Raw genomic sequence first — 11,936 nt, 5'->3', positions numbered from 1 at the left:
AAAAATAGATAAATCTATTCCTAAGGTTGATACAATTAGAACTAGCATTGATTCCGCTAAGAAATCCTTGGAAAAGATTTTTCTCGACAAAACTCACGATGTTAATAACATTAACAAAAAAATACTCACAGAAAACAATATCCCCAAGGTTGATACGATTAGAACCAGCATTGATTCCGCTAAGAAATCCGCTGAAAAGATTTTTCATCAAGAAACTCAGAATTTTAAAAACATAACTAAAAAGATTCTCACAAAAATAGATAAATCTATTCCTAAGGTTGATACAATCAAAACTAACATTGATTCCGTTAAGAAATCCGTGGAAAAGATTTTTCTCGACAAAACTCACGATATTAATAACATTAACAAAAAAATACTCACAAAAATAGAAAACAATATTCCCAAGGTTGATACGATTAGAACCAGCATTGATTCCGCTAAGAAATCCGCTGAAAAGATTTTTCTCGACAAAACTCACCATATAAAAAACATAACTAAAAAATTACTTACAAAAATAGATGAATCTCTTCCTAAGGTTGATACAATTAAAACGAGCAATATATTTGATTCCGTTAAGAAGGCAATCGAAAATGTTTTTTTCACCAAAGCTCATGATGACAAGAACAAAACTATACAACGCCAAAAAAGAACTACTCAAAGTGGTAACGACATATTTCTCCCCACATCCTTCATTTCCAATATAGATTACATGAGAGTACCTTTTGTGGGTGCAGCTCTCAAATTTTTTGCCGAAATGTACAACGACATAAATGAGTACCATTACAAAATAGGGTATGGTGTATATTAAAATTATATAAAATAAATATTTTTATACTTTATATTATTAGTGAAGGGCATAGCTCGGTCTTTGGTTCAGACCAGATCGATGCACATAATCCGGACATGACGATAGTTTTTTATTGTGCTCCTAAATAAATATACCTGTCCTATTTATTTTTTTGTTATTTTAACAAATTTTCCAATGACTTTATTTATATTTTAAAAAAAACAATTTAAAAAAAATCAACAAAATGCATATCTTTTTTTAAAAAAATATAAATTTAAGAAAATATGGCCTAAAGCCGGAATTCTGCGGAAAACACCATTGCGCTCCCTTTAAAGTAGTTTGCAAGAATAGTCTTTATGAAGTTAGGAGCTATGGTAACTTGACATTAGCCACTTTTACTGTCAATGGATCCGATTACCTTAATAATGGTGTAAAAACGGGCTTAGCTGAAATTTTAAAGTATCTTAATGGAAATAACGATAGAGGTTTGTTCATTTTATACTATATAAACGATAATCATGCTTGTAGTTTAATATTATAAAAGTTAGATAATCTCATTTATTAATTATTTCTGATAGAAATTCATTCTATAAAAAACTATATAATTTAACTTCCAAATTATCAATTTTTTCAGGTGCATGGATATTTTTTGGTGATTAATGTAGTTTTTTCCCTTTTTATGCAAACATTTTATACAAATCATACAAAATAGACGCGACAATACCCTACTCGGTACCGTTAGTTGTCAATGGTCCGCTAAGCACGTCAACTTGCCCCAGGGCTCAATTATTGAAATTAATAAATGGCGGCCCTGGCCCGACTCTCTCTGTAGCCTTGATTCCACCTTACGATACAAACCCGCCAATACCAACGTGCCCTTCGGTTAATATTATCATATTTTTTGCCTATTATATTCTGTGTCAACGATGAGCCGGCTTTAAGTAAATTACTGACAGCTATCTAATAATATTGATTTACTGAATCATTTTACAAAGCGATTTGTATCCAATTTTTTTTATTGATCACTTTATATTAGTGAACATATTTTTTATATTAAAAAAAAACTATTTGTCCAATTATAATTTTATTTATTTCTTAACAAATTATATTTAGCTCAAGATAAAATATGTAACTAATGGTTTCTGCTATGTTAGAATGTTTTCAGGTTATGCTCTTCCGGGTACTTTTATCTCGAAGGGAAATGAATTCATTAAAATTCTGCAAAATAACGAGCAATTCATAACACACAAACCCATGATTGCCGTCTATAACAGGTATTTTTTTTAAAAATTAATAAAAAATTTGGGTTTGAAAGATTTTTAAATTTTTTGAAATTTAAACATAGGATTTACTTAAAAAATTACACCGTTTATAACATTTTGATTATCTATATCAGATATCCCTTTTCAATCTAAGCTTCTCGATTTTATTAAGAGTGGTTAATAACCTCAATAAGATGTACAATTTTGGTTACAAATTAAATTTTTAGAAATATTTTTAAATGTTATTTATTTTTATTTCGAAACTTTAATGAAAATAAATAAATAAGCTATTTTAAATATAAAAATAAAAACATGTCCAAAACAATACTCTAGCTTTGAATTTTTTAAAGATAGTCTTAGATATAGTCCATCTAAAAGTATTAAAAATTTATCAGAAGTATTCGATTTAAGCTGGTGTGCCGTTTACTTTTTTATAAAGCTTATTCTTTTTTGATCTTAGAAAAAAATTAAAGATGTTTATATAATTCTTCATATTTCATAATTTATAATGACATTTTTATACTCTTATGAATTCTATTTGATTAAACAATTAGGCCCAGCCAATTTACGAACAGACACAACGAGATCTTTATTCCTGTCAATAAACCCGTGCAAGGAGACCGATATTGCTAAATATGCTTCCTTTCTTCTAAGATTTATATCCTATATTTTTTGTTTTAAATATTATGTAATCACATTATTTTTTTCTTTCTATAAATTGTAAATATATATGGCCCATCTCATCAACTAAGTGAATAATCTTATTTTGCCTGCCATCAACACAAATATAGCATGTACAAATTGGTGGTCTTTCGCTTAGTTTGAATTGGGCCTTCATCTAAATTTATCATTCAAAATTTTATTACTGTAGAAATATATTAATTCACATATATAATATAAATTTTTGTAATATTTTGGAGTTTATATTGTCTTAATTACTGTAATAAAGCTTCCAAGACACACTTTATTTTCGTCTTGTCTCCTTAATTCATATTAAATTTTCAACTTATATATTATTTTTTTTAAAAAAATTTTGTAACAAAGATATCAATGGGTTAGTTTGCGCTATATAATTTTAGAATAAATTGTTTAAAATCAGATTTTTAGGCTAAATATTATATAACTCTAAATTACAGCCCCGGTTTCGAACCAAGGTCTATTCTTAAAATTATTTTTTGAGCTGGGTCGGGCTTAAATTTTTATATTTTTCAATTCTAAGATATATCACTAATTACCATATCGACAAATAATTTATATTTCGGAACAAATAATAAAAATTTATTATTCGGGATCGGGAAGGACAAAAAAAATATTTCGGGTCGGGCACGTGTTGGATTGTGAATTCAATAATTTAGCTTCAATACCGTATTGATATTATCATTGTAGATTCAATATCATAGCGATATTTTGGTATTGTAAATTCAATACCGTAGTGATATTTTGGTATTGTAGATTCAATATCATACTGATATTTTGGTATTGTAGAATCAATACCGTATTTATTTTTAAGAGATGTTTTCATCGCTTCAAATATATTGGCGGCCATTAAAATCATAAAATATTTATTCATTATATATTTTTTCATCAAAAATTTTGGCGGCTATTTTCGATTTGTTGTAAATTTATTTAAAATAAAATAGATTTAATAGTTTTAAATATATTTAAATGGTTTTCTATTCTTTTAGATAATTTTTTCAAGGAATTTATTTATTTAACAATTCTTGATGTCCTATATAATTTTTATTTGTTTACTCATTATGTATTGTTTATTCAACTCCATCCTGCAGAAAATTTTAAATAATATAATTGTCGATTCATTTATAAATGTCGATTCAAAGATTTGTAAATTATATTTTAGATTTTATTCGTAAAAATTGAGGTTCGGTCATAAATTATCAATACGTATTGATTTTAGATGGTATTGATTTTACAATACTACACCGGGTGAAAAATTGGCCCGATGCAGATCACTACTAAATATTATGATTATAAATATAAAATGGAATAAATTATAAAAGAAAGGAAACCATTAATAAAAATGTAGTTATTAATATTATACAATTTTAACTCGAAACAAGTTAATAGAAATAAGAATAGATTTTTAAAACTTATTCTGATACCCCAGAAGTTTCTACAGCTATTTAAAAGGATGAGAACTGAACTTTTTTGTCTCAAAGGAACTGCTACGTGATCGGTATCATTGATCATCAAAATGTTTTAGGAACGAAAAACGGCTCATGTTTTTGGTTTGAACATTATTATTTGAGGAGATAGTGATTATTTTGTCATACAATCCCTCTAAAGGTTTTTGCAGTCTTTGCTATATTTCTATCAGGGATCCGAATCTTTATGAATGCCGCCTTGGGTTCATATAAAAATAAATAGTTCACATCTGGACTGATAAATAAATCTATGGACGAGATTAATGCTAAGGTTAAATGGTTGTTAAATTTGAGGTAGAGGTTAATATATATTGTGAAATTGTTCAAAATAGATTGTTATACACTTCCTTTTCAAGTTTTAAATGAATTTCATTTCTAGAAAATTTATGTCTGAGATGGAATCAAAAATATAATTTGGGACCCAATATAAAAAATAATACAATATCCTTATATTATTAAATATTTTTGGACAAAAACATAATCCCTCCGGGGTTTACTGCTTAAAAAATATTTAAATGCTCGCATAGACGATAAAACGTTTGTACCGAGCAAGAGAGGCAAAGTCTCGAGTTTGAGATACGTCTCAAACAAAGTTAAAATCTTTGAAATGTGTTACGACTTTTAAAAAATACGAAGTTATTTTTCTTAAAATCAATTTAATTATTTTTACAAAAAAAGATGATTTTATTTTAGAAATTTTATAATAAAAGTATATTAGTAGCGGAAGCGTCCTTTCTAGTAGAACGCAGTTGAGATGCGTCCCCTCCCAATAACTTTGGGACTCGTCCCATCTCAAAAATTAAAGTCAGTGGGGGTGTCAACATTTGATTAACATTGCCACAAGTCTTGCCCAATTCCCCTATTCATTGCTATTATTAATTAAAATTAGCAAAAAAGAGAAAACCTAACAATCCCCCTTAAATGACAATTCGAATGAGGAATCGAAAAAAAATTATATTTTTATAGGTTTTTATTTTAGGCTTATTTCTAGAAATTTAAATATTCAACCTTTCTTTTGTTGAATAGTTTGCAGGCATTTATATTTGTTGCCATTTTAAGTTATACCTTTTCTCAAAATTTATTATATTAATTTTGGAGATTATTATAACGTCTACTCTGTCTACATCAGATAGGAACTAGTAACTTAACGAATATTTTACCATTGAATAAGTATATTAGCGCATCTTCACATAATAAATTATCACTCCCCACCTTATCAATTTGACAAAAAAAAAGGTTTCGAAAAATTGTTTTATTTCATATATTTTTCAATGATTAAAACAAGTTTAAATTATTTTAAATAGAAGAAAAAAATAGAAGATGTTATTTTGAAAACTTATAAAAGTTTTCAATTTTATTACGCTTAATTGTTTACAATTGAAATTTTTTTTTTTAAATCATAATTGTCGTGTCACCCCTCCACTGAATTTGCATTTTTATTTTCGATAATATTTTATTTTTTTTAGAAAATATGTATCTTGTTGAGATTTTTTTTTTCTACTAAAGAAAGAATTTCACAACACAATATAAAAGATAGGATTTTATTGTTTTATTACCTTTTGTCTTTTTCTCGATAAATAGTTTGTAATTGTCATGTAAGAAAGGGTTTCCTTTTCAATTGGGTCAAAATATTATTGACGATAATCTGATCGTCAACACAAAAAAAAATATATATAAATATTTTTAAATTTTCTTAGATTTTCTCATTATAAAATTTCTTCTTTTATTAACCTTATATTTTAAAAATTAATTCTACTTCATATTAAATGTACGAGTCCATTTTATTTGTGCTATTATGCCTTTTAGCACTTTCGAAATCTGGAGGCATCTATTCCAACGACAAAGATGAGGAACTCATCGACGATTTAGCTCATCACCTTCATTTTAGTCATCCTTATGGTTATGAGCTATATGAAAATCCTCTATTCGATATCTCTCATGATGAACTCTACGCATTCAGAGATTTATCACCAGATCAAAAATCTTCCCACAAGAAAGGGCAAGAACCATTTAACATCATCAAAAATGTGAAACAACAAATAAAGGATTCCATACTAGAAGTTAAGCAAAAAATAATAACAAAGGTTAACCTTACTAAATCAAAAGAAAAACAAGTTAATTTTCATCATATCTTCAAGCTCGAAGCATCAAAAAAGATTCTACATAGCTCTGATACAAATAAAATCAGCAAGGAATTTAATTCTGCTAAAAAAATCATTGAAAAAAATTTTATCGCCAAAATTTACCTCAAAAACCTTACAAAAAACATAGAATTCGCTAAAAAAGAACTCATAAAAACAAAAATACAACTCAAAAAAGAAAAAGAACTCATAAAGGCCAAAAAATCTATTCAAAGAACTAATAACATATTCCTCCCGACATCCTTCCTCTCCAATATAGATTTCATGCGAATACCTTTTCTGGGTGCTTCTCTCAAATTGTTTGCCGAAATGTACAACGACATATTTATTAATTTTTAATATAATTTTATATACTAATATTGTTGTTCTAAGTGTTTTATTTAAATAAAAAAACATTAATTTAAGGAAACTAGGTCTAAAGCCCGAATTCTGCGGAAAACACAGTTGCCCTCCCTTTAAAGTAGTTTGCAAGAACAGTCTTTACGAAGTTAGGCAATACGATAAATTGACACTAGCCACTATGACTGTCGATGGAAGCGATTACCTCAAAACTGGCCTAAAGTCCGGCATTATCGAAATTTTTAAGTACCTCAATGGGAATAACAATAGAAGTTAGATCCATAATTTTTTAATTAACCTTTGTTTATTTCATATTACATAGTTAGGTGGTTCTTTCAGTTATAAATGAATTCAGTTTTCTAAAATCATGGATAGATTTTTTTTGAGTAAGAAAATGTGATATACTAAATAATTTAATAAAATTGATAAATTTTGGACAATACTTATTTTTAATATATTATATGCATATTATCAAAATAGATGTTACCATACCCTTTTCTGTGCCGGTTGTGGTCAAGAGCCCACCCAGTGCTTCAACTTACCCCAGGACTAGATTATTAGAAATTAAAAATGTAGGGGCTGGACCGAGCATATCTCTAAGCTTGACCCCACCTTTCGATGTTAACCCACCAATACCAACATGCCCTTCAGTAATATTATATAACATTTTACTTTAATGCCGTATTTTATTAACATCTGTTTAAGCAATTTACTGATGGATGATGAAAAAATTTTGAATTAGCCAGTAGCTTTAAAGTGGCTACAATATTAAGTTTTTATTATAGATTATTTTTTATTTATTATAAGGCTATTTTTCTGATTTTCTTCGAATTATAATTTATTACATTAGCTCAAGATAAAGTATGTCACTAATGGTATTTGCTATGTTAGAATGTTTGGAGATTATACTCTTCCGTCTAACCTTGTCTCGAAGGAGAATGAATTCGTCAAAATTCTACAAAATAATAACCAATTCATTACGCACAGACCCATGGCCGCCTTTTATAACAAGTTTTTAAAAAAATATTTAAAACTTTTTATTAAGGAAACTTTTCAAATTGCTTAAAAAGTGAGCAATTGACGATATTTATACATATATAATTTTTCTCAATTTTTACGATTTCGTAATAAAAATAACATTTTTTATATAGTGAATTTTATTTGAATAAATAATTAGACCAAATAAGTTTGCGAATCAACATTATGAGATCTTCATTCCAGTCAGCAACCCCGTGCAAGGAGACAGATATTGCTAAAAAAAACAACTCCGCCAATCATTTCTCCTTAGAATTATATAATGTATTATTTTTGGTTTTTAAATATTATGTAATAAATTTATAGTTATTCACATTCCATAGTCATTTTTTAATATATATTCATTGTAGAAATAAATTGATTCGCGTATTTAATATATTTTTTATATAATAAATCAGTCTATATTATATAAGAGATTAACATAACCACCACTCGAAATCGTTTTGTCCAACCCCAGAATTTAAAATTTTTTATTTTTCTCTGCTTTTACATTATTTTTTGAAAAAAAGAGTCATCGAATTAATTATATCTATTTGTCCCCTTCTCGAATTAAGAATAATTTTTATTAAAATTTTTAAATTTTATCTAATTTAAAATACAAAATGTAAAACACAAAAACTTTAAACGATAATTTATATAAATTTTTTTTTTAAATAAAAAAAAATTTGTTATCCTCATCAGGTCACGTGGCAACCAGGAATCTTTAAATTTTTTTAAAAAAATTGTAGCAAAGAACTGTTAAATTTTGACATAGGACTTTGCCTATTTTTCGCAATGTATGAAAAATTTTTTAATTATATTATTTTTAATATAATTGTATTTAAGACAATTAAAAGGATAGGAATGGGAGTGTAAAATATGGATATCAGGACCTTTCTAATAATTTTTAAGTTTGATGTGAAGGCATGAACCGTAAATATATGTAAGAATATGTCACATGGTTGGTACCAATTTTTCAATCATTATTAAATATGAGGGTTTAATATACTTTTAAAAGATATTTTTTTATTAAATTAAGTTCTATTTTTAAATTATTCGAATAGCTAATGCTTATTTTTTTATAGTATAAATAGCTCGAATATTTCGGTCTTATCATTAAATTAGAATATGAATTTTTGTGAAGTTTACTTTTTTTGGTTAAATTAAATTTGCCTCCTATAAAAATTTCGAAGTTGCAACTAATATAAGAATACCTAGTGGATGACTAGTATACAATAAGTTATTTAGAATATATATTTTTAAAAAAAATTTAATTAGAAAATTTCCTAATCATGCTCAAATTTTCCCCTTCCATATTACTATAATATTTAATGAGCCTACTATATTTCTCAGCTTTTCTCGATTTCGAATGTTTTCTGAAATTTTGAATCATTGTTAGGTATAAATAGCACCGAAAATTGTAATAAATAAAATATACGAAAAATAGATAGCACCTATCCATTACCATATGAATGGAATAGCATATATAACTCGATTACTTGATCTCTTATATTGTAAGTCTGGTGTCTTTATTTTTGCCACAAATTAAAAGTTGGTTAATAATAACAGCAAATTACCCTCCACTTGCGTCAATTATAAAATGCATAAAAATATTCGGCTAATTTATCGTTTAACCACGAATTAGGAGACATAACCATTTATGGCAGTTTTACTATAAACGAGAGGCCTTCGAGATCATATTTTTACAAGATTATGATTTTATATTAAGTTAACTTGTTTGGGTCTTAGTAAAAATAAATATAATAATTTTTCTAAAATATTTTGAGAAAATTACTAATTGCTATTTTTTATTACATTAAGTATAAATATCCAAACAAAAGTGGGCATCGTTAATAAAATGGATGAAGAAAATACAAATATTCCAAGAAGTTCTGAGGGCTTTTTCGAAGAAGTTAGAATATTTGTCGAATAGATATTGCCAATAATGTAATATGAAAAATTTTGAACGAAAATTTTGACTATTCTTAAACCTGTACCTACTTCATTGTTCAAGGAGGGGGCAAATAGTGTTGTTAAACGGCCCGATTTGGGTTGATTTTTCAAAGTGGCCCGAATAAGATTTTCGCCAAAATAATTTTATGTAAGCCTCGAGGCAAATAAAAGTCCTTTTCTGCAATCTATGAGCAAAATCTCCAGGCTTACATAATTATTTTGACTAAAATTATCTAGGGATAAATGTATTTTGACCCATGTAAAAAACGAGAGGCTTAATTTGGAAAACAGATAATTCATCATGCCATGATTTTATATTTTCTCCATCTGAAGAAAAAAAAATGAGGATATATTTGAAAAAGAAAAAACGATACATATGCCCAGAATACAAGGGGAGTATCATACTAGGAGTTTCGATATGATACAAAAATTGGGTATTTTACAAGGTAATGATAATCAAAATATTTTAAGTAATATCATAAATTTCAGAAGTAAAAGCGGCGTTATATTTAATAAATAGCCAAAATATGTGGAAAGCAGTAACTTATAAGAAAAAATCAGATTTCCTCAAGTTGTTGGAATGGGCTTTGCTCAGCTTTAGCATATAAACAATTCCTAGTCGCCTTTTTTCTTCGTAAAGAAATTGATCGATTTGGGGTAATATTCTTTCTAAGAAAAGAAATCGACTGAAGATCTCAACAACAGGAAAATTAATAAGAATATCATAACCTAAAATTGATTAAAAATATTAAAGAAAATGATAATATTGAATATGAATCAGAACAAGACCCTGCCGCCGAGAGAGAAACATTAATTTATAAAATTTAAAAAATATCATATAGATTCATTTTTGACAATTTTATATATAATAAAGTTAATATTATCTTTAAAAAATATTTATTTGAATTTGACCATATTTGATAACTTTGTTTTTATTATAATCTAATATGAATATTGCTACTTTTCAGCACCTATTAGATAAATTTTATTTTATAGGTACAGTTGAAAAAGTTAATGTGTAATTATCGGCATCTAGTGCTGTAAACGTTACTTCAAAAAAACGCTTTGTTTGTTATTTCTTACGTCTGAAAAGAGGAACGCGTTACCGTTATTCGTTATCTTGTAAAAAAAAAGGAACGCGCATTGCCGGCTATTCAAAAAAGTAATGCCTCATGCAACTTTTTTAAATATCTTTATTAGTAATCTGTACGTGTGTTTTTTTAAGGAATCCCTTTTCTTTGTCAAGATCTTTCTCAAACAGGAAATAATTTCAAGCTTCTCTCCTTCGCTGGCATAATCTAGTTTTGCGAGAGCTAATCTGATTTAAATAGCTATATAAATAATCGGAATAAAATATTATCAAAATATAAATTGCGAACAATACTTCAACTGTATATCTTTTATCTTTGTCTTACAGAATTGCATATTAAGTGGTAAAATGAAATTATTTGAATCTATATTTTAGCATTATAATAATTATTGTGGGAGTCATTATATCCTTAAAAATGGCTGCACAGTTTGGAGGATGCCCAGGCTTATTCCACAATTGAGGGTAAAATATTTGAGTTGGGATACAGTTTACGCTTACAATGTGTAAACTTAGTACCATTCATTTTCTTCATTGGTGTAAAAGATGTCTTATATTAAAGCCAAGGCAGGCTTTGCTCATCAATATTCTTTATAAATAAATTAAAATATTAATAAGAATATAAATTTACATATATTGATTGATTCACTATTAATTAGATAAACATTCTTGACTATTTAGCAAAAATTTTTTTTAATAAAAATGAAGGAATTTAGTGATTGATGTGATGTGATTAAAATCTTGGCTTAATTTATAAAATTTAAAAAATGAATATAAGTAATTTTATAATACATTAAATGTTTTTCCCATATTTTTTTAGGAAAGTTGAAGTAACGAGTATCGCTTTGCGTTACCGTTACTCAAAAAAAAGAAACACGTTATCTTTTAGAAAAAAATAAAATGGCGTTCCTATTCTTCAAAAAGGTTAACGCCGATAGTAACGACGTTACATTTTTGACGTTACTTCACACCACTACATAGTTTTTCTATTAGAAGGAATTAAGTTAACATATTTTTAATAAATATATATATATGTGTTATTTTTAAAGGAATAATATATTATTAGAAAGATGAATAAAATTAGTTGGAATTTATAAAAGAATATGATGATGATTAGCCACTTTAAATGTATTTGACTAGTAATACATTATTAGATATTTCAAAAATGTCTTAATGTGATGCTAAATATGA

General features: G+C 26.9%; 1 protein-coding gene across 1 annotated transcript; it reads left to right on the top strand.

Moving 5' to 3' along the window:
* The first annotated feature begins 679 nt into the window (after window positions 1-679).
* Window positions 680-2,737, top strand: LOC135925362 (heme-binding protein 1-like). Its single transcript, XM_065460634.1, has 5 exons — window positions 680-792; window positions 1,067-1,272; window positions 1,500-1,669; window positions 1,901-2,061; window positions 2,604-2,737. Exons 1-5 carry the CDS (start codon window positions 710-712, stop codon window positions 2,680-2,682), a joined length of 699 nt encoding a protein of 232 aa, XP_065316706.1. The 5' UTR covers window positions 680-709; the 3' UTR covers window positions 2,683-2,737.
* Window positions 2,738-11,936: the final 9,199 nt, after the last annotated feature.

This window comes from Gordionus sp. m RMFG-2023, chromosome 2 (assembly GCF_954871325.1).
Source record: "Gordionus sp. m RMFG-2023 chromosome 2, tfGorSpeb1-WG-v2, whole genome shotgun sequence".
In the NCBI taxonomy this organism is placed as follows: domain Eukaryota; kingdom Metazoa; phylum Nematomorpha; class Gordioida; order Chordodea; family Parachordodidae; genus Gordionus; species Gordionus sp. m RMFG-2023.
This window is presented reverse-complemented; position numbering and strand designations above follow the sequence as displayed.

What these genes read in the sequence shown, in the direction of transcription:
- LOC135925362 (XM_065460634.1), top strand. Translation starts at nt 710, where the DNA reads ATGAGAGTACCTTTTGTGGGTGCAGCTCTCAAATTTTTTGCCGAAATG. An exon ending in TAATGGAAATAACGATAGAG is followed by an intron (nt 1,273 to 1,499) that starts GTTTGTTCATTT and finishes CATACAAAATAG; the next exon opens with ACGCGACAATACCCTACTCG. An exon ending in ATGATTGCCGTCTATAACAG is followed by an intron (nt 2,062 to 2,603) that starts GTATTTTTTTTA and finishes TTAAACAATTAG; the next exon opens with GCCCAGCCAATTTACGAACA.